This window comes from Hemitrygon akajei, chromosome 27 (assembly GCF_048418815.1).
Source record: "Hemitrygon akajei chromosome 27, sHemAka1.3, whole genome shotgun sequence".
Classification (NCBI taxonomy): Eukaryota; Metazoa; Chordata; class Chondrichthyes; order Myliobatiformes; family Dasyatidae; genus Hemitrygon; species Hemitrygon akajei.
Genome location: NC_133150.1, coordinates 2,017,224 through 2,043,450, shown reverse-complemented (window position 1 = coordinate 2,043,450; position 26,227 = coordinate 2,017,224). Strand labels below are relative to the sequence as shown.

General features: G+C 46.3%; 1 protein-coding gene across 1 annotated transcript in view; it reads right to left on the bottom strand.

Moving 5' to 3' along the window:
- The window catches only part of LOC140717083 (synaptonemal complex protein 3-like), a 209,000-nt gene that overhangs the window by 38,816 nt on the left and 143,957 nt on the right, over positions 1-26,227 (bottom strand). Inside the window, exon 6 of the mRNA XM_073030264.1 lies at positions 5,130-5,229. Coding sequence (XP_072886365.1) covers positions 5,130-5,229 — 100 coding nt within the window. The remainder of the gene's footprint in view (positions 1-5,129; positions 5,230-26,227) is intronic.

The following is a 26,227-nucleotide window of genomic DNA, read 5'->3' as shown; positions in this document are numbered from 1 at the left end:
TATAATCAAGTCTAATGAGTGTTTCAGGACACTAACACACATATACATACGCCAGGATAATCTCACACACTGTGTTAATTTCATTTCTATATGAGAATCACACCAAAAACTAATCAATAGTTACTTTGAAAAGTGGAGTTCAAATGATCACATTGAGCAGCCGATGAAGTTGACATTGTGCATTAATTACACATGATGACCACCTTGCTCATTATTAGGTGCCATTTAGCATTCTACTTCATAGAACAGTACAGCATAGTACAGGCCCTTCAGCCCATGAGGTTGTGCAAAACATATTAAGCTACTTCAAGTTCAACCTAACCCTTTTCTCAGACATAGCCCTCCATTTTCTGTCATCCATGTGCTTATCTAAGAGTCTTAAATGTCCCTAATCTACCCACCTCTACCACCATGTTCCATGCACCCCTGTGTAAAGAACTTACCTCTGGCATGTACCCCTATACTTTCCTCTAATTACCTTTAAATTATGCCCTCTCACTGTGGCCACTGGCGCCCTGAAAAAAAGTACAAAGTAAATTTATTATCAAAGTTTTAGATGTAATGCCAAATCTTCACAAACTCCAAAGGAAGTAGAAGCCCTGATGCCTGTTCTTCGTAATTATACTTAAGTGTTGGGATTGGACAGAAATTATAATACTGAGGAATTTGAAGTTGCTATCCCTCTCCAACTCTGATCCCCTGATAAGCTAATGGATCTCTGGTTTCCTCTTCTTGAAGTCAATGATCAGCTCCTTTGTCTTGCTGACATTGATGGAGAGGTTGTTGTTGTGGCTCCATTCTGTCAGATTTTCTATGTCCCTCCTATCTGCTGGTTTCATCTCTACCTTTGATTCAGCCAACGACAGTGGTGTCATCTGTAAACTTAAATGTGGTAAAAAGCCTGTGACTTTACACTTGATCTATGCCTCTTATCATTTTGTACACCTCGATGAAGTTACCTCGCATCCTCCTTCGCTCCAAAGAGAAACACCCTAGCTCACCTGACAGATCCTCGTAAGACAATCCAGGCAGCATCCTGGTAAATATCTTCTGCACCCTCTAGAGTTTCCACATCCCTCCAAAATGAGGTGATCAGAACTGGACATAATACTCTTGAGTGTGGTATAACCAGAGTTTTATTGAGCTACAGTACCTCATGGTTCTTGAGTTTATCCCCAAACTAAGGAAGGCCATCACAACATATGCCTTCTTAACAAGTCTATCAACTTGAAGGATCTATGAACATAGATCCCAAGATCTCTGTTTCTCCTCACTTCTAAAAGTCCTGCCATTAACCCTGTACTCTGACTTCAAATTCAAACTTGAAGTATATCACTTCATATTTCTCTGGATGGAACTCCATATGCTCTTCTCAGCCCTGCTCTGCATCCTGCCAATGTCCTGTTGTAATTTAAAACAACTTTCTACACTATCCACAACACCTGCTGAGTTCTTCCAGCATTTTGTGTGTGATTACCACCACCCTTTGTGTCATCTGCAATACCTCTGAATAGCCTCCCACATCATCTCACAGCTGATCTACCACTCAAACATATACCCTTACCCCATGTTACACCACTATTTATTCTTCATATCATTTCTATTAAAATAAATATTCTCAATATTCCTGGATTTCAGTGCATTAAAAGGGATAGAGAGGGGGGAGAAAGGGGCGGAAGGGTGGCATTACTAGTCAGGGATACTATTACAGCTGCGGAAAAGGTGGATAATGTAGCAGGATCCTCTTTTGAGTCAGTATGGGTAGAAGTCAGGAACAGGAAGGGAGCAGTTACTCTACTGGGGGTATTCTATAGGCCCCCTGGTAGCAGCAGAGATACTGAGGAGCAAATTAGGAGGCAGATTTTGGAAAGGTGCAAAAATAATAGGGTTGTTTTCATGGGTGACTTTAACTTCCCTAATATTGATTGGCACTTGATTAGTTCCAAGGGTTTAGATGGGGCAGAGTTTGTTAAGTGTGTCCAGGATGGATTCCTGTCACAGTATGTTGACAGGCTGATTAGGGGGTATGCCATACTAGATCTAGTATTATGTAACGAACCGGGTGAGGTCACAGATCTCTCAGTGGGTGAGCATCTGGGGGACAGTGATCACCAATCCCTGGCCTTCAGCATTATCATGGAGAAGGATAGAATCAGAGAGGACAGGAAGATTTTTAATTGGGGAAGGGCAAATTATGAGGCTATAAGGCTAGAACTTGTGGGGGTGAATTGGGATGATATTTTCGCAGGGAAATGTACTATGGAGATGTGGTCAATGTTTAGGGATCTCTTGCAGGATGTTAGGGATAAATTTGTCCCGGTGAAGAAGATAAAGAATGGTAGGACGAAGGAACCATGAGTGACAAGTGAGGTGGAAAATCTAGTCAGGTGGAAGAAGGCAGCATACATGAGGTTTAGGAAGCAAGGATCAGATGGGTCTATTGAGGAATATAGGGTAGCAAGAAAGGAGCTTAAGAAGGGGCTGAGAAGAGCAAGAAAGGGGCATGAGAAGGCCTTGGCGAGTAGGGTAAAGGAAAACCTCAAGGCATTCTTCAATTATGTGAAGAACAAAAGGATGACAGGAGTAAAGGTAGGACCGATTAGAGATAAAAGTGGGAAGATGTGCCTGGAGGCTGTGGAAGTGAGCGAGGTCCTCAATGAATACTTCTCTTCGGTATTCACCAATGAGAGGGAAATTGATGACGGTGAGGACAATATGAGTGAGGTTGATGTTCTGGAGCACGTTGATATTAAGGGAGAGGAGGTGTTGGAGTTGTTAAAATACATTAGGACGGATAAGTCCCTGGGGCATGACGGGATATTCCCCAGGCTTCTCCACGAGGCGAGGGAAGATATTGCTGAGCCTCTGGCTAGGATCTTTATGTCCTCGTTGTCCACAGGAATGGTACCGGAGGACTGGAGGGAGGCGAATGTTGTCCCCTTGTTCAAAAAAGGTAGTAGGGATAGTCCGGATAATTATAGACCAGTGAGCCTTACGTCTGTGGTGGGAAAGCTGTTGGAAAAGATTCTTAGAGATAGGATCTATGGGCATTTAGAGAATCACGGTCTGATCAGGGACAGTCAGCATGGCTTTGTGAAGGGCAGATCATGCCTAACAAGCCTGATAGAGTTCTTTGAGGAGGTGACCAGGCATATAATGAGGGTAGCACAATGGATATGATCTACATGGATTTTAGTAACGCATTTGACAAGGTTCCATACAGTAGGCTTATTCGGAAAGACAGAAGGCATGGGATCCAGGGAAGTTTGGCCAGATGAATTCAGAATTGGCTTCTCTGCAGAAGGCAGAGGGTAGTGGTGGAGGGAGTACATTCAGATTGGAGGGTTGTGACTAGTGGTGTCCCACAAAGATCTGTTCTGGGACCTCTACTTTTCGTGATTTTTATTAACGACCTGGATGTGGGGGTAGAAGGGTGGGTTGGCAAGTTTACAGATGACACAAAGGTTGGTGGTGGTGTAGATAGTGTAGAGGATTGTCGAAGATTGCAGAGAGACATTGATAGGATGCAGAAGTGGGCTGAGAAGTGGCAGATGGAGTTCAACATGGAGAAGTGTGAGGTGGTACACTTTGGAAGGACAAACTCCAAGGCAGAGTACAAAGTAAATGGCAGGATACTTAGTAGTGTGGAGGAGCAGACAAATCTGGGGGTACATGCCTACAGATTTCTAAAAGTTGCCTCACAGGTAGATAAGGTAGTTAAGAAAGCTTATGGAGTGTTAGCTTTCCTAAGTCGAGGGATAGAGTTTAAGAGATGCGATGTAATGATGCAGCTCTATAAAACTCTAGTTAGGCCAAACTTGGAGTACTGTGTCCAGTTCTGGTCGCCTCACTATAGGAAGGATGTGGAAGCATTGGAAAGGGTACAGAGGAGATTTACCAGGATGCTGCCTGGTTTAGAGAGTATGGATTATGATCAGAGATTAAGGGAGCTAGGGCTTTACTCTTTGGAGAGAAGGGGGATGACTGGAGACATGATAGAGGTGTACAAGATATTAAGAGGAATAGACAGAGTGGACTTCCTCATCCCTAGGGCACCACTGCTCAGTACAAGAGGACATGGCTTTAAGTTAAGGGGAGGGAAGTTCAAGGGGGATATTAGAGGAAGGTTTTTCACTCAGAGAGTGGTTGGTGCATGGAATGCACTGCCTGAGTCAGTGGTGGAGGCAGATACACTAGTGAAATTTAAGAGACTACTAGACAGGTATATGGAGGAATTTTAAGGTGAAGGGTTATACGGGAGGCAGGGTTTGAGGGTCAGCACAACATTGTGGGCCGAAGAGCCTGTAATGTGCTGTACTATTCTATGTTCTAAATCTGGACTTAACGCTGTGCTACATTGAGGACACTAAATGAAGAAACAGCAATGGTTCCTTTATAAAGTGAAATTCTTTAGATTGCTCTATAGCTAGGCACATGAACACAAGGAAAATGAAAGGATATGGACATTGTGTAGGCAGAAAGGGATTAGTTTGATTACTAATTTAATTGGTTTAGCACAACATTATGGGCTGAAGGGCCTGTTCCTGTGCTGTACTGCTCTACAGTATATTCCATGCTCTTCTTAAGAAAGCTAATGTCCCCACACAGTTTTACTAAATCAGTGCTATATTTTGTTGGTTATATACACTCATGAGGATGAGAGGTAACCTGATAGAGGTGTATAAGATGAAGAGAGGCATTGATCGTGTGGATAGTCAGAGGCTTTTTCCCAGGGCTGCAATGGCTAACACGAGAGGGCACAGTTTTAAGGTACTTGGAAGTAGATACAGAGGAGATGTCAGGGTTAAGTTTTTTACGCAGAGTGATGAGTGTGTCGAATGGGGTGCCAGTGACTGTGGTGGAGGCAGATACGATAGGGTTTTTCAGGAGACTCCTGGATAGGTACATGGAGCTTAGAAAAATTGAGGGCTGTGGGTAACCCTAGGTAATTTCTGAAGTAAGTACATGTTCGACACAGCATTATGGGCTGAAGGGCCTGTATTGTGCTGTAGGTTTTCTATGTTTCTATTAAATAGGTTGTTAAGTTCTATGTGACATCATGGAGACACTGCAAATGTACAAATCATAGAGTTAAACAGAAGATGAAATAAAAATATTCAAGACAATACTTCTATTTTCTCTTCTTGGTCTTTGGCCTTCTGAATATCTTTCTCCCACTGCTGGAAGATTCCAGTGAACTGCTTACAATAATCATCCGAAAGCTTTTGCCTTTATAAATAAAACAGAGCAAAAATTTATAGCATGGACAATGAATCTAATAACCATTTAGTGATCAGCATCAGTCACAATCAACACCACACACTGCCACCTCATGTATCAGGAATACATTCTCAGTGGCCACTTCATTAGGTATACCTACTCATAAATGCACATATATCACCAACCAATCATATGGCAGAAAAGCAATGCATAAAAACATACAGACATGATCTGATGTAGCAGTATTTCAGTGGAGTAAAGGATACTACTGGAAGGAGATACTGGCAGGGTTTACAGCAGAGCAGCAATAGCATGTTTCCAGGAAAAATGAGGAAGGTGCAGGATAGATGTATTCCAAAGTCAAAGAAATACTCAAGTGGCAAAATAGTGCAACTGTTGTGGTCAAGGGAAGTCAAAGCTGATGTAAAAACAAAAGAGAGGACATACAATGAAGCAAAAATTATTGGGAAGACGGAGGAATCAAAAGCATTTAAAATCCTACAGAGAGCAGCTAAAAGGACCATTAGGAGGGAAAAGTTGAAATATGAGGCTAGCAAACAATATCAAAGTGGATAGTAAAAGCTTTTTCAAGTATCCAAAAAATAAGAGAGAAATGAGAGTGGATGTAGGACCACTAGAAAACAAGGCTAGAGAAATAATAAGATGGTACAAGAAGATGACAGAAATTAGTATTTTGCATCAGTCTTCACTGTGGAAGACACTAGTGGTGTGATAGATGTTGAAGGGTGTATGGGAAGAGAAGTGAATGCAGTTACTATTACAAGGCAGAAGGTGCTCAAAAAGCTGAATGACCTAATGGTACATAAGCCACCCAGGCCAGATGAACTGTACTCTAGGGTTCTGAAAGAGGTAACATTCGAGATTGTGGTGGCATTAGAAATGATCTTTCAAAAATCATTGGACTCTGGTATAGTGCCAGAGGCCTGGAAAATTGTAAATGTCACTCCACTCTTTTGGAAAGGAGGAAGGCAGCAGAAAGGAAGTTATAGACCAGTTAGCCTGACCTCAGTGGTTGGGAAGATATTGGAGTCAATTGTTAAGGATGAGGTGATGGAGTACTTTTTGATGCAGGACAAGATAGGACAAAGTCAGCATGGTTTCCTTAAGGGAAATCTTGCCCGACAAACCTGTTGGAATTCTTTGAGGAGATTACAAGTAGGATAGATAAAGGGGACGCACTGGATGTTGTATATGTGGACATATAGAAGACACTGACAAGGTGCCACACATGAGGCTGATTACCAAGTGATGCTGTATATCAATGATTTAGCTGACGAAATAGATGCGTTTGTTGCCAAGTTTGCAGATGATACAAAGATTGGTGGAGTGGCAGGTAGTGTTAAGGGAACAGGTAGACTGCAGAAAGAACTAGACAGATTAGGAGAATGGGCAAGAGAGTAGCAAATGAAATACAATGTTGGAAAATGCATAGTCATGCATTTTGGTAGTAGAAATAAATGTGCAGACTACTTTCTAAACGGGGAGCAAATCCAAAAATCTGAGATGCAAAGGGACTTAGGATTCTTTGTGCAGATACTGTAAAGATTAACTTGCAGGTAGAGTCAGTGGTGAGGAAGCCAAATGCAATGTTAACAATCATTCCAAAAGGTCTAGAATACAAGAACAGTTTTGGGCTGCTTATCTAAGAAAAGATGTGCTAGCATTGGAGAGGGTCCATAGGAGGTTCAGAAGGATGATTCCGGGAATTAAAGTATTATACAAGGAATGTTTGATGGTTCTGTGTCTGTACTCACTGGAATTTAGAAGGATGACGGAGTAATCTCATTGAAACCTTTCGAAGGTTGAAAGGTCTAGACATAGTAGATGTGGAAAAGATGTTTCCCATGGCGTAGGAGTCTAGGACAAGAGGGCACAGCTTCCAGATAGAGAGGTGTCCTTTTAAAACAGAGATGCACAAAAGTTTCTCTAGCCAGAGGGTGGTAAATTTGTTGAATTTATTAACACAGGCAGTGGAGGCCAGGTCATTGGGTTTATTTTAGGCAGAGCTTGCCTGGTTCTTGATTGGACAGTTAAATTGTCTGAACCTTGCACTAGGACCCGGCCCCACAATGTGATCCAGATCTACACATTTGTAGATTTCACTGCTGAAGGAGCTATTCCTGACCTCTCCAAATCAGCACAGCACCTAGTATATACGGACAATCATTTAGATTGTCCAAACAGCAAATTGTACCTTACATTACGACCCAGGCTTTGAACACGCCACCTATTGATTCACTTCGGACCTGGATTTCAATGCCGAAGAAGCCATACACGACCTCTTCAATTCGGCTCGGCACATAGGGCAATCCACCCTTGTGTCCAGGTTAGTTGGACGGGGATTGGAACTCCTATGTCCCATATTCTCCCCTCCGAATCATTCACTCCAATCATCACAGCTCCAGTTCCAAGTGCATTGATTTTTCAGCACACCAGCAAGGCACATCTTGTGAATTTGCTTTGCCTTCGTTCACTTCTTCATTGTTTGCAATGACAGTTTACCACAATTTAATTACAAAGTGTTATTAATAATGGTTTTAATCAAATTCCTTTGCTTTCAAACTACCAGTAAATTGTCACAGCTTTGTTAGCGCCATCTTAAACCGAAAGATTTTAACTTTCCACATATTGCCTGGGGCTCCCATACTGTAAAAATACTAGATGGGATAGAGTTTGACAAATACATTCAGGAAAGTTTCCAAAATCAGTGCCAATGAGAGAGTGTGCGATATTTGATCTGCTAATAGGGAATGAGACAGGGCAGGTGACAAAAGCTTTTATAGAGGATCACTTTGCATCTAGTGATCACAATGCCATTTGTTTCAAAGTAAGATGGCAGCGCGTGCGAATGCAGCGGCCTCTCGGGGACCAACCAAAGTTGCTTTTTCCTTTGTAAAATTTGTTTTTTAACGATCCAAAGAAAATGCTACTCCAAGACCATCTGGTACTACAGGGCTACTCCATCAGTGAGCTGCTTGTTGATCAGAGTAGCTGGGCTGGTATCCACAGCGGAGCCGGTTGAGGTGTCAAAGGAGCTGGTCAAGATATTGGAGGAGCCCGCTGAAATGTCAAAGGAGCCAGTTTGGGTACGGTGGAGCTGACCTGGCTGCAGACTGTGCTGTCCACTAGTTGGAAGCATTGGAGTTGGTGCAGTATAACTGTAAGTCGCTGCTGGTATCCTTTTCTGGTGGAGGGATAGATGACATGAGAGCTATGTAGCCTCAGTTGTAACAAGAACTAGACCTCAAGCCTCAAGCTTGCCTGCTGCTGCAGACCAGGTGAGAAACCCAGAAGCGCTACAGTGTGGTTGAGCTCAGCTGGGGCCTGGCCTCGTCCGTCGATGCTGCCTTCCCCGTGTTCAAGTGGTGGAATGGCGGACTGGATTGCATGCATCTGTATACTGCTGGGAGACTGTACCATTGATTGTTGGACATTGTCGCTCAAGATCTTGGGCTATATATGTTTTATTCTCGATTGAATATGCTTCTTTGCTTGGCATTTTGAATTATGTCACTCGCTATTTTTGAATATTTGCTTACTATTTTGAATGCTTTGCCTCTTGGCCTCAGAGGAATGCTTTTTCTTTCAGCCAGATCTACGTTGGTTTCAATAATCATTAAATTTGATTTGATTTGATTTAAAAGTTAATATGCAAAAAGATAGGTCTGGTCCATGGGTTGACATTCTAAGTTGGAGAAAAGGCAATTTGGATGGTTTCAGAAAGAATCTGGCAAATGTGGATTGGGACAGGCTGATTTCAGGAAAAGGTAAGCATGGTAAGTGAATTTTTGAAAGTACAAAGCTTATATGTTCCTGTCAAAATAAATGGTAAAGATAAAAAATGTAGGGAACCTTGGTTTTCAACAGATATTGAGCCCCTGGTTGAGACAAAAAAAGGTGCATTACAGGTATAAGTAGGGAGGAACAAATGAGGTGCTTATGGTATATAAAAAATGCAAGAGGAGACTTAAGAAAGAAATCAGGAGGGCTAAAAGAAGGCATAAAGTTGCTCTAGCAGACAAGGTGAAGGAGAATCCTCAGGGATTCAACAGGTATATTAAGAGCAAAAGAATTGCAAGGGACAAAATTGGTCCACTGGAAGATCAGAATGGTAATTTATGTGTGGAGCCAAACCAGATAAGGGAGATCCTAATGAGTCTTTTGCATCTGTATTTACTCAGGAGGAAGACACAGGGTCTACAGAAATGAGGCAAAATGGCAACAACTTCATGGACCCTATGCAGATTAAAGGAGGAAGTGTTTGCTGTCCGGAAGCAAATTTGGGTGGATAAATCCTCAGGTCCTAACAAGGCATTCTCTTGGACCCTGCAGGAGGCAAGTGCAGAATCGGCCAGGGACCTAGCAGAGATTTTTAAATCATCCTTAGTGACAGGTGAGGTACTGGAGGATAGCTAATATTGTTCCACTGTTAAAGAAAGGTTCTAAAAGTAAACCAGGAAATTATAGAATGATGAGCCTGACATTAGTAATGTGAAAGTTATTGGAATGTATTCTAAGGGACCTGATATATGAGTATTTGGATTGACATGGACTGATCAGCATGACTTTGTGTGTGGTAGGTTATGTCTAACCAACCTCATAGAGGTTTTCGAGGATGGTTGTTTCTCTGACTGGAGGCCTGTGACTTATGGGGTGCCACGGTCCATTGTTGTTTGTCATCTATATTAACGATCTGAATGATCGTTAACTGGATCAGCAAATTTACAGATGTCACCAAGATGGGGTGTAGTAGATAGTGAGGAAGGGTATCAGGCTTGCAGCAGGATCTAGATCAACTGGAAAAATGGGCTGAAAAACAGCAAATGGAATTTAATGCAGACAAGTGTGAGGCATTGCACTTCGGTAGGTCCAATCAGGGTAAGTCTTACACACTAAGCAGTAGGGGACCGAGGAGTGCTGTAGAACAAAGGGATCCATAATTCATTGAAAGTGGTGGCCCAGGTAGATAGGGACATAAAGAAAACTTTCGGCACACTGGCCTTCATAAATCAAAGTAGTGAGTACAGGAGATAGGATGCTATGTCAAAGTTGTGTATGATATTGGGGAGGCCTGTTTTGGATATCGTGTGCAGTTTTGGTCACCTGCCTACAGGAAAGAAGTAAATAAGGCTGAAAGAGTATAAAGAAAATTTACAAGAATGGTGCTGGGACTGGAGGACCTTCGGCGCAAGGGGACTTCGGTGAGAGGAAATCAGTGAGCCTGAGTACGTGCTTGCTGAGGTAAAAAAGGTAAGGTCGGTAGGTACTTTTTTCATTTATTCTGACTAATCTGGGATCAAGTAATGGGGGAGACAGTTAGAGCAGTGGTGTGCTCCATATGCAGTATGTGGGAGGTCAGAGTCAACAGTTGTCCCTGATGACCACACCTGCAAAAGGTGCATCCAGCTGCAGCTCCTATCAGACCGAGTTAGGGAATTGGAGCAGGAGCTGGATGAACTACAGATCATTCGGGAGGCAGAGACAGAGATAGATAAGAGCTATCGGGAGGTAGTCACACCGAAAAGACAGGAGGCAGGCAAATGGGTGACAGTCAAGAGAGGCAGGAGGAGCAGACAGAGAGAGCAGAGCACCCCTGTGGCCGTTCCCATCAACAATACGTATACAGTTTTGGATACTGTTGGTGGGGATGACCTACCAGGAACAAGTTGCAGTGGTCCTGTCTCTGGCACAGAGGTTGGACCCTCGACTAGGAAGGGGAGGAGGGAAGAGAAGAGAGTGGTAGTGATAGGGGATTCAATAGTCAGGGGGGCAGATAGGAGATTTTGTGGGGAAGATCGGGAGTCTCGGATGGTATGTTGCCTCCCTGGTGCCGAGGTCCGGGACATCTCAGATCGGGTGCAGGTTATTCTCGAGAGGGAGGGCAAGAACCCAGATGTTGTGGTCCATGTAGGGACCAACAACGTGGGTAGGATGAGTGAGGGGGTCCTGCGTAGTGAGTTCAGGGAGTTAGGTGCGAAGCTGAAGGGCAGGACATCCAGGTTAACAATCTCAGGATTGCTACCTGTGCCACGTGCGAGTGAGGCAAGGAACAGAAGGATTATACAGATTAATACGTGGCTGAGAGGATGGTGCAGGAGGTAGGGCTTCAGGTTTTTAGATAATTGGGCTTTGTTCCAGGGAAGGTGGGATCTGTTCCGACGGGACGGTTTACACCTGAACTGGAGCAGTACTAACATTCTTGCAGGAAAGTTTGCTAGTGCTGCTCGGGGGGGGGGTTTAAACTAAATTTGCAGGGGGCAGGGATCCAGAATGTGAGAGAGGATAGCAAGATGAAGAATAAAGGACAGGTGGGGACTACACGGTTCCGGAATATTAAGTGTGTAGTAGAGAAAGGTGAGGCGGAACAAGTGATAAGGAGGACACATGTACAGAGGGATGGTCTGACGGAACATGGAGTTAAATGTGCAGAAAGAATAAGTAAATTTAGGAAGGACAACAAAATTCAAGGGGCGTATAGCCCGATGGGAGTTCGGGGAGCTGGGTTAAGCACAATAGGCAGCGATTTAAACAGAGAGAGGAGAAATGGGCTAAAAATTCTATATCTGAATGCACGAAGTGTCAGAAATAAGGCGGATGAGCTTGAAGCTCAGTTGTGAATGGGTAACTATGATGTTGTTGGGATAACGGAGACATGGCTGCAGGAAGATCAGACCTGGGAAATGAATGTACAAGGGTATACATGCTATGGTAGGGACAGAAATGTGGGCAGAGGGGGTGGGGTGGCCCTGTTGGTGAGGAATGAGATTCAGTCATTTGCAAGGGGGGACATAGGATCAGCAGAAGTAGAGTCTGTGTGGATAGAACTGAGGAACAGTAAGGGCAGAAAGACCCTAATGGCTGTTGTCTACAGGCTCCCAAACAGTAGCATGGATATCGGGTGCAAGTTGAATAGGGAGTTAACATTGGCATGTGGCAAAGGTAATGTCGCAGTAGTTATGGGGGATTTCAACATGTAGGTGAACTGGGAGAATCAGGTTGGTGCTGGACCCCAGGATAGAGAGTTTGTAGAGTGCCTACGGGATGCATTCTTGGAACAGCTTGTACGAGAGCCGACCAGGGACAAGGCTATTCTGGATTTAGTGCTGTGTAATGAACACGATTTGCTAAGCAATCTTGAAGTAAAGGTGCCATTAGGAGGTAGTGACCATAAGTTTTTATCTGCAATTTGAGAAGGATAAGGGCAGATCAGAGGTGTCAGTGTTGCAGTTGAACAAAGGAGACTATGGAGCCATGAGGGAGGAGCTGGCCAAAGTTAAATGGACAGATATCCTAGCAGAAAAAACAGTGGAACAGCAATGGCAGGTATTCTTGGGAATAATGCACAAGGTGCAAATTCAGTTCATCCCTTGGAGAAGGAAGGATTCAAAGGGGGGAAAGGGACCACAGTGGTTGACAAAGGAAGTCAGAGATTGCATAGCATTTAAAAAAAAAGTATGACAGAGCTAAGGTGAGTGGGAAGACAGATGATTGGGAAATTTTTAAGGAACAACAGAACTTAACTAAAAAGGCAATACGGGGAGAAAAAATGAGGTACGAACGCAAGCTAGCCAGGAATATAAAGGAGGATAGCAAAAGCTTTTTTAGGTATGTGAAGAGAAAGAATGTACAATGTCCTGTGTATGTTACTAAAAAGGGCTTCTTTGGTTTGTTACGAGTAGGAATGCTTCTTTGTCTGTTAAAAGTTTCTCTTGCCGTTGTTTCGCTTTAGAATGGCTGATATGGTAATTGTATTCATTTGTTAATCAATGGGGAATGTTATTGTGTTTTGTGAGGCTGGGAACTTGGGGGAGGGGTTGCGCGGGCTTGGGGTGTGAGGAGAGTCCGGAGGGAGACGCCGAGGAAGGAGGACATGCACTCGGACGACCACCGGGGAGTCCGAAGTGGGAGTTTTGGGAGGACGACCACCGAGGAGTCGAATGGTTCGCTGGATGAGTTCCACCGATGTGCACTAAACTGACTGAACTTTGATAAGTTGGCGCCTTTTGTTTTTTTCTTGCATATATATATATATATATATATATATATATATATATATATATATTGTATTGCCTAACACTCTTTTAATTTTAGTAAACTCTTTAAAGTGTATTTCATAACGGTATGTTGTGGGTTTGATACTGTTGGCCGGCGCGAGGCATAAACGCGATTCTCACAGCACCTGCGTGTACGGGAGGTGGGTTGGTGTGTGGCTGGATCTCTTTTTCCCCTAGACATATACCAGCCTGTTGGGTAAGTGTTACATTTGTGGGGGCTCATCCGGGATTGGATTGTCAGGGAGCGGAAAATGGAGAGAGAGAAAATTGTTCGCTGGTGTCGATTTGAAGGTGTACCGGTACAGTACGCATGCGTAGTGAGCGGAGTGGATTTTCGAGTTTCGGGAGATGCGGTAGTGCGGGGGTTAAGTTTGGTGAAGGGTATGGGGCAGGTAGAATTGGTAGCTAGACGGTGTGGTAAAGAGATGGAGTCTAGCTGGGTGTTGGTTAGTATGAGTGCTGACGTCAGGACATTGGAACTGCCGGCGACGGTCAGTGTACCGAGGGAGGAGGGGCTGTGGGGACTCCACCCCTTCTCCAAGGATGAGGCTGAGGAGACATCGGAGGAGGAGCTAGAGCTAGAGGAAAACCCCGGAGAGGTGGCAGGCACTAGCAAAGGGAGGAGGGAGGAGGGAGTCATGACTAGGCCCCGCTCCCAAGGTAGGGTGGAAGCCTCCGAGCTGGCAGCCGCACTTAATTCCCTGGTGGGAGTGGCCGAGAGGCCACGGCTGAAGCTGGGGGTTTTCTCCGGAGCCAAGCCTACTCCGGACGGGGAGGTGGACTATGAGACCTGGATCGAGCATACGTCCTTGATGTTAGAGGAGTGGCCAGGCTCGGAGGCGGAGAAGCGGCAGCCATTGGTGGGAAGTTTGAGGGGTTTAGCAGCCAAAACAGTTTGGGAGTGGAAAGCTGAAAAGTCTGGGGCTTCAGTGGAAGAATGTATAGAAGTTTTGGAGGGAGCGTTTGGGTTGTCAGGGGAACCCTGGCTGCTTTTAGCAGAGTTCCAACACCTGGAACAATGGAGAGGGGAAAAGCTCTCCGAGTACATATTTAGGATGGAGGGGATGCTCTCGGGGCTGCGGCGCCGGGGGGTAGTGAAGGCGCCTGACGTGGCTAGCGTGAGGATGAGTGAGTTATTCAGTGGCTCTCTGGAGGAGGACAAGGTGGCGTGGACTATTAGGCAGGCTTATAGGAAAGGCCCCCCTCCATCGTTCGGGCAACTGATTAGAGAGGTGCAGGAGGAAGAGAGAGCATTGGGGCGGAAAAGGGGCGCGGGCCTATGGGAGCGATCCTCAGCGATACAGGAAGTGGTGGCTGGGTGGAGGAATGACAACCCACCGAGGGGTAGAGAATCCCCTCTGGAGGGGAGGGACAGGGGAGGTACCCACTCTCAGGGGCAACCAGTGCCATGGGTTGGGAGTGGGAGTCGTCCTGGGAGAGGAGGGGCAGCAGGCAGCGTGTGCTTTAACTGTGGGAAAGAGGGGCATTTCAGGCGGGACTGTGGGGGGCCGAGGGTGTGCTATAGCTGTGGAGAGGAGGGACACTTTAGGTGGGATTGTGAGAGACAAGGAGTTCCACGGAGGACAAGACCCCCACGACTAAGAAGGGGGAGGAGTCGGGAAACTTAGAAGAGGCTCAGTGAGGGAACGGACTGGAGCCTCTGGAGGAACATGTTCCCAGAGATCAGCCGGGGACCACCGGGTGCCCACGCCTCTATTCCAGATGGGCTGGTAGGACCCCGTGCCAGTGTGGGTCTACGGATAGAGGGAGCTTACGGAAAAGCCGTTCTGGATACGGGATCGCAGGTGACCTTATTGTACCAGTCTTTCTACAACCAATATCTAAAGCATTTGCCCATAACCCCATTTGACGCCCTGCAGATTTGGGGTGTGAGCGAGGGTGACTACCCGTACGATGGGTACCTATCGGTGAGATTGGAGTTCTCGGAGGGCGATGTGGGAGTGTCCGAAGCTATTGAGACGTTGGTGTTGGTGTGTCCTGACCCGGTGGAAACTGGTGGTGCTGCCCTCCTGGTGGGGACTAATTCCCCCGTTGTGCTACGGCTCCTGGGAGCTTGTAAGGAGAAAGCGGGGGAAGACTTTCTGGAGACCCTCTCGGTGCATCCAGTGTTTCGAGCAGTGTTCGAAGAAGGGGTTGCCTCACTAGGACTGGACCCGGAGTGTAAACGCGGGACGGTGTGGTGTACGCAGGAAAGGCCCAAGGTGATCCGACCCGGGGAGGTAGCACTAGTGATGGGGACCCCCAGATTCCCAGGAGTGCCGATGGGCGAAGCCCTGTTAGTAGACGCCCCGGACGATCTTGAAGGGGAGACACGATTTCTGGCGGGGGCGCTGGTGAGGCCCGAAGTGCAGAGACCAGGGGTGGTACATGCAAGGCGTATAGCTATAAGTGTCAGGAACACCACGGCAAGAGAAATCACCTTTAAGAGGGAATGCCGCTGGCACATCTGTTCCCGGTGACGGTAATGTCTAGCGCACCAGTGAGGACCCCTAACGGGGAGGGATCGGAGCATCGAAGGGAGCTGACCGCTGAAGTCTTTAACTTCGGGGATTCCCCTGTGTCGCCGGAGTGGAAACACAGGCTAGTGGAGAAGATGCTGAAGATGGAAGCTGTTTTTTCTCGGGGCGAGTTTGATGTTGGCTGCTCCAAAAGCACTCGCCACACCATCCGGGTGATGGAGGACACCCCGTTCCGAGAGAGATCCCGGCGGCTGGCTCCAGCAGATGTTGAGGACGTGCGGCAGCACTTGTGCAAGTTGAAGGAGGCCAGAAACATAGCTGAGTCCCGAAGTCCTTATGCGTCCCCAATAGTGGTGGCACAGAAGAAGAATGGGCGAGTGCGCATGTGTGTTGACTACAGGACGTTGAATCGGCGAACTGTCCCTGATCAATATACTGTCCCAAGAGTCGAGGATGTGCTGGCCTGCCTGAGCGGTGCAAAGTGGTTCAGTGTGCTGGATTTAAGAAGTGGATATTACCAGATCCCAATGAGTGCGGGCGATAAAGAGAAGACCGCTTTTATCTGCCTGCTGGGGTTCTTTCAGTTCGAATGAATGCCCCAAGGCATATCGGGAGCCCCAGCCACCTTCCAGAGGCTCATGGAGAGAACTGTGGGGGATATGAATCTGTTAGAGGTGCTGGTATGCTGGACGATTTGATAGTGTTTGGATCGACTTTGGAGGAACATGAGGAGAGGCTGTTGAAGGTGTTGGGCTGGCTTAATGAAGAAGGGTTGAAGCTTTCCCTGGACAAATGCCAGTTCTGCAAGTCGTCGGTTAGCTACGTTGGTCATATCATTTCGCGAGAGGGAGTGGCTACTGATCCAACCAAGACAGAGGCCGTGACCACCTGGCCGAGACCCCAGAAAGTGGGCGCTCTGCGCTCATTTTTGGGGTTCTGTGGGTATTACTGGCGATTTGTGAAAGGATACGCCAAAGTGTGTCACCCGTTGATTCAGCTGTTGTGTGGCTATCCCCCGGTGGGAAAGAAAAGGACGGGGGACCAGAGGCAGGACGCTGGAGGATACTGGAACCCGGCAGAACCTTTTGGCTCGAGCTGGGATGATCAATGTGAAGAGGCGTTCCGATCTTTGAAAAGGGCACTGACCCAGGCTCCGGTGTTGGCTTTTGCCGATCCCCAGAAGCCATATGTGCTGCACACGGATGCCAGTCGAGAGGGTCTCGGGGCTGTTCTGTACCAGGAGCATGGCAAAGCATTGAGGCCGGTAGCCTTTGTCAGCCGAAGCTTGTCGCCATCGGAGAGAAACTATCCCACTCACAAGTTGGAGTTCCTGGCGCTGAAGTGGGCGGTGGTGGACAAGTTGGGCAATTACCTGTACGGAGCCAAGTTTGAGGTGCGAACGGATAACAATCCGCTCACTTATATTTTGACTTCGGCAAAGCTGGATGCCACAGGACATCGGTGGCTGGCGGCCTTGTCGGTATATGATTTCAGCCTGAGGTACCGGCCCGGAAGCAAGAAGGTCGATGCGGATGCTTTGTCTCGTCGGGAGCCTGGGGAACAGGAGAGGGATGAGGAGTGGGAGAGTGTCCCTGCCCCTGGAGTGAAGGCGATGTGTCAGTTTGCTATCACCGTGAAGGCCGAGGGAAAAGGGAGGCTGGAACGAGCCGTGGACCATTTGGGGGGTTTTGACGACGCCATACCCCTAGCTTACTGTGACCTGACCGCACTACGGACTAAACAGTTGCCGGAACTGAGTCCGGGGGAAGTGGCCGCTGCTCAGCAAAATGACCCGGGCATTGGCACAGTGTGGAGAGCGGTCGAGAGGGGGGATGGGGCGTTGGCTGAGAAGGCGAAACACCCATTCATGCCCCTGTTGAAGGAGTGGTCTCGGTTGAAGTTAAAGAACAAAATCTTGTACCGGGTAACGGCGCCTCCGGACCAACCCCACTGTTGGCAACTGGTCCTGCCGGAGGAGTATTGGCAGGCTGTACTCCAGGCCCTACATGATGATTCTGGACACTTGGGGGTGGAAAAGACCAATGGATTACTCAAAGACCGGTTCTACTGGCCCCGGATGAGGGGGGAAGTCGAAGAATACTGTAGGGGCTGCAGTCGTTGCATCCGGAGGAAGACCCTGCCCGCGTTGGCGGCTCCACTGTCGCACTTGCAGAGTGCGGGACCTCTGGACCTGGTATGTATGGATTTTCTGTCGATTGAACCTGACACCAGCAACACCGCGAATGTCTTAGTCATCACTGATCATTACACTCACTATGCTCAGGCATTTCCCACTAAGGATCAGAAGGCGACGACAGTGGCAAAGGTGTTATGGGAGAAGTATTTTGTTCATTACGGCCTTCCCAGGCGAATCCATAGCTATTAGGGGCGGGACTTTGAGAGCCGCCTTATCCATGAATTACTGACTATGCTTGGGGTTGAGAAATCCAGGACTACCCCGTATCACCCACAGGGAGATCCGCAGCCAGAGAGGTTCAACCGGACCCTGTTGGATATGCTCGGGACGCTGGAGATTGGGCAGAAAAGCAGGTGAAGTCGTCATATTGGACAATTGGTTCACTGTTACAATTCTACTCGCAATGATGCTACAGGATATTCGCCCTATTATCTGATGTTTGGGCGGGAAGCGAGGTTGCCCATTGACTTGTGTTTTGGGGGTGAAGTGGGTGGATTACCCGGGAAGTTCCATCTAAAGTATGTGTCCGACATGAAGAGGGAGTTACAGCGGGCGTACGAGTTGGCCGAGGCGGCGGCTACCAAACAGAATCTGAGGAATAAGATGCGGTATGATCGAAAGGTGAAGTTTGTTCAATTATTGCCGGGTGACCGGGTCCTTTAACGGAATTTGGGACTCCCGGGTAAGCACAAGTTGGCAGACCGATGGGTGGCCAGCCCCTATGTAATAGAGAGCCAGATGCCGAACCTGCCAGTTTACCGGGTGAAACCTGAGGATGGGAAAGGGCCTATCAAGGTACTCCATCGGAATCACCTGCTGCCGCTGGGTCAAGCGGAGCAGGTGGATACGGAGCCAGAGTGGGAGGTTACGCCCAGTACAAGGACTCTGCGAGGGCGCAGAGAACGGGAAGAGACCGCTGCTGAAGAGCGGGGACGGGTCCCTCGCCCGGAAATGGCTACTGATTCGGAAGAGGACGACTCAGATGAGTGGCCCCTGTTCCCATTCGCTGGTGCTCCAGTACCCGGAGAGGAGGCTCCTGGCCCTTCCCATACTGAATTGGGTGAGAAGAGGGAAGGTCTTAAGGGTCAGATGGAGAGGCAGCCAACAGTGGTGGGAGAGAGGGTGGAGCCCGAGTGTGAGCCGGAGAGATCTCAGGTGAGGGAGGACCCCCGTGAGGAAGGGGGTGAGGGTCTGTCAGGAAGACCTGGGGTGTCCAAGACAGTGGGTTCGCAGGTGGAGAGGGAGCCCAGGGGGGCAGAAGGGGTATGGAGATCTCAGAGGATTAGGCGCCCCCCAGAGCGGTTGACATATGTGGTACCAGGAGAACCGAGTGTGTTTTCTACTGTTCTGGGTAGTTATGTCACTGCTTTCTGCACCTGGGTTGGGTTTTGGGTGTTGCAAGAAGCTTTGGGGAACTCTAGTAATGCCATGAGGGCATGACATTTGCTGGTGGGGAGAGAATGTACAATGTCCTGTGTATGTTACTAAAAAGGGCTTCTTTGGTTTGTTACGAGTAGGAATGCTTCTTTGTCTGTTAAAAGTTTCTCTTGCCGTTGTTTCGCTTTAGAATGGCTGATATGGTAATTGTATTCATTTGTTAATCAATGGGGAATGTTATTGTGTTTTGTGAGGCTGGGGGAGGGGTTGCGCGGGCTTGGGGTGTGAGGAGAGTCCGGAGGGAGACACCGAGGAAGGAGGACGTGCGCTCGGATGACCACCGGGGAGTCCGAAGTGGGAGTTTCGGGAGGACGACCACCGAGGAGTCGAATGGTTCGCTGGATGAGCTCCACCGATGTGCACTAAACTGACTGAACTTTGATAAGTTGGCACCTTTTGTTTTTTTCTTGTATATATATATATTGTATTGCCTAATACTCTTTTAATTTTAGTAAACTCTTTAAAGTGTATTTCATAACAGTATTTGTTGTGGGTTTGATACTGTTGGCGGGCGCGAGGCATAAACGCGATTCTCACAGCACCTGCGTGTACGGGAGGTGGGTTGGTGTGTGGCTGGATCTCTTTTTCCCCTAGACATATACCAGCCTGTTGGGTAAGTGTTACAAGAAGATAGTTAAGAACAATGTTGGGCCCTTGAAGAATGAATTGGGTGAAATTGTTATGGGAAACAGAGAAATGGCAGAAGAATTTAATAAGTACTTTAGATCTCTTCACGAGGGAAGACACAGCAATCTCCCAGATGTATGGATGGGCCAAGGACATAGGGTAACAGAGGAAATGAAACAGATTGACATTAGGAAGGAAACGGTGATGAGTAGACTGATGGGACTGAAGGCTAACAAATCCCCAGGTCCAGATGGTCTGCATCCTAGGAGATGGCTCTGGCTAAATTATGGTCACTTATGGTCACTACCTCCTAATGGCACCTTTACTTCAAGATCGCTTAGCAAATCCTGTTCATTACACACTAAAGCCAGCTCTAAAGGAGGTGGCTCTGGAAATTGCGGATGCATTGGTAATCATTTTCCAACGGTCCTTAGATTCAGGATTAGTTCCTGAGGATTGGAGAATGGCTAATATTATCCCACTTTTTAAGAAAGGAGGGAGGGAGAAAACAGAGAACTATCGTCCTGTCAGCCTAACATCAGTAGTGGGGAAGATGCTAGAGTCCATTATTAAGGATGAAATAGTGGCATATCTAGATAGCAGTGATAGGATTGGGCCGAGCCAGCATGGATTTACCAAGGGCAAATCGTGCTTGACTAATCTATTGGAGTTTTTCGAGGATGTAACCAGGAAGTTAGACAAGGGAGATCCAGTGGATGTGGTGTACCTCGATTTTCAGAAGGCATTTGATAAGGTCCCACAGAGGAGATTGGTGGGTAAAATCAGAGCTCATGGCATTGGGGGGAAGATATTGACATGGATAGAAAACTGGTTGGCAGATAGAAAGCAAAGGGTAACGGTGAATGGGTGTTTCTCGGAATGGCAGGTGGTGACTAGTGGGGCCACAGGGCTCGGTATTGGGACCACACCTGTTTATGATTTACATCAACGATTTAGATCATATATGTTAAACGCAAGGCCCGCGGGCCAAATCCGGCCCGCGGTGGAATTATCTTTGGCCCGCGAGTTAATATCTAATTACTATTAAAGCTGGCCCCAGTAATTGAAGCGCCTATGGCGTATGATATGGCTAATGCTGAGTTTATTCAGGTACCAGGTTTTCAGTGTTTATTCGGCAGTCTTCTTCATAAGAAACAGAATTTGTAAAGTGAAACACTTTGTAGTTATAGCAGAGACTGAGACACATGAGAGCAGGCTGAAAAAACGGAGGCAACGAAAGCTGCGTTCGCACGCATCCGACTGATTCGGCCCGCATGAAGCTGCATTTTGCTCAATCCGGCCTGTGACCTAAAATGAGTTTGACACCCCTGATTTAGATGAAGGCATTGAGAATAACATCAGCAAATTTGCTGATGATACTAAGCTGGGTGGCAGTGTGACATGTGATGAGGATGTTAGGAGAATTCAGGGTGACCTGGATAGGCTGGGTGATTGGACAGATACTTGGCAGATGACGTTTAATGTGAATAAGTGTGAGGTTATCCACTTTGGGAGTAAAAACAGGAAGGCAGATTATTATCTGAATGGTGTAGAGTTAGGTAAGGGAGAAATACAAAGAGATCTAGGAGTCCTTGTTCATCAGTCACTGAAAGTGAATGAGCAAGTGCAGCAGGCTGTGAAGAAGGCTAATGGAATGTTGGCCTTTATTACAAAGGGAATTGAGTACAAGAGCAAGGAAATCCTTTTGCATTTGTTAAATATGTTAAATATGTTCCAGATGCTGGGAGAGTCCAGTACCAGAGGGCACGGTTTAAGAATAAGGGGTAGGTCATTTAGGGCAGAGTTAAGGAAAAACTTCTTCTCCCAGAGAGTTGTGGGGGTGTGGAATGCACTGCCTCAGAAGGCAGTGGAGGCCAATTCTCTGGATGCTTTCAAGAAGGAGCTAGGTAGGTATCTTATGGATAGGGGAATCAAGGGATATGGGGACAAGACAGGAACCGGGTATTGATAGTAGATGATCAGCCATGATCTCAGAATGGTGGTGCAGGCTCGAAGGGCCAAATGGTCTACTTCTGCACCTATTGTCTATTGACCTGAGTTATAAGGAAATATTGAATAATTTAGGACTTTATTCCTTGGAATGTAGAAGATTGAGGAGAGATTTGATAGAGGTTTACAAAATTATGACAGGGTGAATGAATGCAGGCTTTTCCACTGAAGTTGGGTGGGACAACAGACAGACATACTTTATCGATCCTGAGGGAAATTGGGTTTCATTACAGCCGCACCAACCAAGAATAGTGAAGAAATATAGCAATATAAAACCATAAATAATTAAATAATGTTAATTATGCCAAGTGGAAATAAGTCCAGGACCAGCCTATTGGCACAGGGTGTCTGACACTCTGAGGGAGGAGTTGTAAAGTTTGATGGCACAGGTAGGAATGACCTCCTATGACACTCAGTGTTACATCTCGGTGGAATGAGTCTCTGGCTGAATGTACTCCTGTGCCTAACCAGTACATTATGGAGTGGATGGGAGTCATTGTCCAAGATAGCATGCAACTTGGACAGCATCCTCTTTTCAGACACCACCGTAAGAGAGTCCAGTTCCACCCCCACAACATCACTGGCCTTACGAATAAGTTTGTTGATTCTGTTGGTGTCTGATACCCTCAGTCTGCTGCCCCAGCATACAACAGCAAACATGATAGCACTGGCCACCACAGCCTCGTAGAACATCCTCAGCATCGTCCAGCAGATGTTAAAGGACATCAGTCTCCTCAGGAAATAGAGATGGCTCTCACCCTTCTTGTAGACAGCCTCAGTGTTCTTTGATCAGTCCAGTTTATTGGGTCAGATGTCAACCAGAGGTCATGGGTTAAAGGTGAAAGGTGAAAAATTTAAGTGGAACAGGAGGGGAAACTTCCTCACTCAGAGGGTTGTGAGGATGTGGAACAAGCTGCCAGCACAAGTGGCAGTTTAATTTCAACATTTAAGAGAAATCTGGGTGGTAAAGGTATGGAGGGCTATGGTCTTGGTGCAGGTCAATGAGAATAGGCAGTTTAAATGGTTTGGCACTGACTATTTGGGCCACTGTTTCTGTGCTGTACTTTTCTATGATTATAACTCAAATAACCACATTACAATAGTGGTCAACAGAAGAGCATCTCTGAATGCACAACACATCCAATCTTGAAGTGATAGACTACATCAGCAGAAGACCACAAACATACACTCACCTAATAAAGTGGCCTTTGAGTGTATAGTACTGTGCAAAAGTCTTAGGCACATGTAAAAAATTCTGTGAACTGAAGATGCTTTCAAAATAACGAAACATTTCTAAATATCAAGAAATTACCATACAGAACAGTAAACAGTAAAAAACTAAATTAAATCACATATTTGTTATGACCACCCTTTGCCTTTAAAACTGCATCATTTCTCTTAAGTACACTGTCATGCAGTTTTATAAGAAAATTGGCTGGTAGGATATTTCGAGAATCTTAGAGAACTTGCGACATTCTTCTGCAACTTTGGCTGTCTTGTTTCCTTCTGTCTCTCCAGGTAATTCCATACAACCTCGACGATATTGAGATCAGAGCTCTGAGACCATACCATCTGAAACCATATAAAACATCTAGGGTGCCTAAGACTTTTGCAAAGTACTGATTATCTGTAGGGCTAAAGGGAAATACCATGGGATGAATTGCTGGTTTGTACTACAAAGAGTGTGTACAAATTTCATAGGCCAAATAGCCCCCTTTGCTGTCATGGATTCCAGTACTTTCAGTTTGCCATTTTCAAACCACAAAACTTGTCCATGTGAAATGTGGGTAAGAAAAAGGATTACCGACAACAAAAGTGACTCACACACGAGGAGTAATGATCTTTCAAGAACCATTAGATTATTGAATGATTCCAGACTAATGGAAAATTGCAAATGTCACTCCACGTTTTAAGAAAGGATGGAGGCAGAAGAAAGGAAATTATAGGCCATTTAGCTTGACTTCAGTGACTGGGAAGATGTTGGAGTCCATTATTAACTATGAGGTTTCGGAGTACTGGAGGTGTACGATAAAGTAGGCAAAGGTCACCCTGGTTTCCTTAAGGGAAAATCTTGCCTGACAAATCTGTTCAAGTTCTTTGTTGAAATAACAGAAAAGATTTTCAAAGGGATCTAAGGGGACATTGCTTTCTGGATCCAGAACTGATTTGCCCACAGAAGGCAAAGAGTGGTTGTAGTGGTCAAATACTACATGGAGGTCAGTCACCAGTGGTGTGCCTCAGGGATCTGTTCTGGGACCCTTACTCTTTGTGACTTTTATAAATGACCTGGATGAGGAAGTGGAGGGATGGGTAAGTTTGCTGATGACACAAAGGTTGGCGGTGATGTGGATAGTGTGGAGGACTGTCAGAGGTTACAGCGGGACATTGATAGGATGCAAAACTGGGCTGAGAAGTGGAGATGGAGTTCAACCCAGGTAAGTGTGAAGTGGTTCATTTTGGTAGGTCAAATATGATGGAAGAATATAGTATTAATGGTAAGACTCTTGGCAGTGTGGAGGATCAGAGGGATCTTGGGGTCCGAGCCCATAGGACGCTCAAAGCAGCTGCACAGGTTGACTCTGTGGTTAAGAAGGTGTATGGTTTATTGGCCTTCATCAATCATGGAATTGAATTTAGGAGCTGAGAGGTAATGTTGCAGCTATATAGGACCCTGGTCAGACCCCACTTGGAGTACTGTGCTCAGTTCTGGTTGCCTCATTACAGGAAGGATGTGGAAGCCATAGAAAGGGTGCAGAGGAGATTTACAAGGATGTTGCCTGGATTGGGGAGCATGCCTTATGAAAATAGGTTGAGTGAACTCGGCCTTTTCTCCTTAGAGGTGACCTGATAGAGGTGCATAAGATGATGAAAGGCATTGATCAAGTGGATAGTCAGAGGCTTTTTCCCAGGGCTGAAATGGTTGCCACAAGAGGACACAGGTTTAAGGTGCTGGGGAGTAGGTACAGAGGAGATGTCAGGGGTCTGTTTTTAGCTCAGAGAGTGGTGAGTGTGTGGAATGGGCTGCCGGCAATGGTGGTGGAAGTGAATACGATAGGGTCTTTTAACAGACTTTTGGATAGGTACATGGAGCTTAGAAAAATAGAGTGCTATAAGTAAGCCTAGTAATTTCTATGGTAGGGACATGTTCGGCACAACTTTGTGAGCCGAAGGGCCTGTATTATGCTGTAGGTTTTCTCTGTTTCTATGAGGGTCAGTGGATGTTTATTTTGATTTTCAGTTCTTTGACAAGGTGCCACACATGAGGTGCCTTAACAAGAGTCCATCGCATTACAGGAAAGATACTAGCATGGATAGAAGATTGGCTGATTGGCAGCAGGCAAAGTGTGGGAATAAAGGGGGCCTGTTCTGGTTGGCTGCCGGTGACGAGTGGTGGTCCGCAAGCATCGGTGTTGAGATTGCTTCTTTTCAGATTATATGTCAGTGATTTGGATGATAGAATTGATGGTTTTGTGGTCATATCTGCAGACAATATGAAGTCAGGTGGAGGTGCAGTTAGGGTTAGAAACATAGAAAACCTACAGCACAATACAGGCCCTTTTGACCCATAATGCTGTGCCAAACATGTACCCTAGAAATCACCTAAGGTTACCCATAGCCCTAGGGTTGAGGAAGCAAGGTGTCAGCAGAAGGACTTAATGGGCAAAAAAGTGGCAGATGGAATATTGTATCAGGAAGTGTATGGTCATGCACTTTGGTAGAAGGAATAAAGGCATAGACTATTTTCTAAATAGGAGGAAAATCCAAAAATCAGAAGTGCAAAGTGACTTGAGAGTCCTTGTGCAGGATTCCCTGAAGGTGAACTTACAGGTTGAGTCTATGGTCAGGAAGGCAAATGCAATATTGGCATATGTTTCAAAAGGATTAGAATACAAGAGCAAAGTTGTGATACTGACACTTAATAGGGCATGGGTAAGACCACACTGGAGTATTGTGAGCAGTTTTGGGCCTCTTATCTGAGCAAATATGTGCTGGCATTGGAGAGGGTCCAGAGGAGGTTCAGAGAATGAGAATGATTGTGAGAATGAAAGTCTGAGAGGTGTTTGATGGCTCTGGGATTCTACTGGTGGGAGTTTAGAAGAATAACGGGAGGGGAGCAGTGGATATAGTGTGTATGGATTTAGGTAAGGCATTTGATAAGGTTCCCTAATAAGACTCCTTCA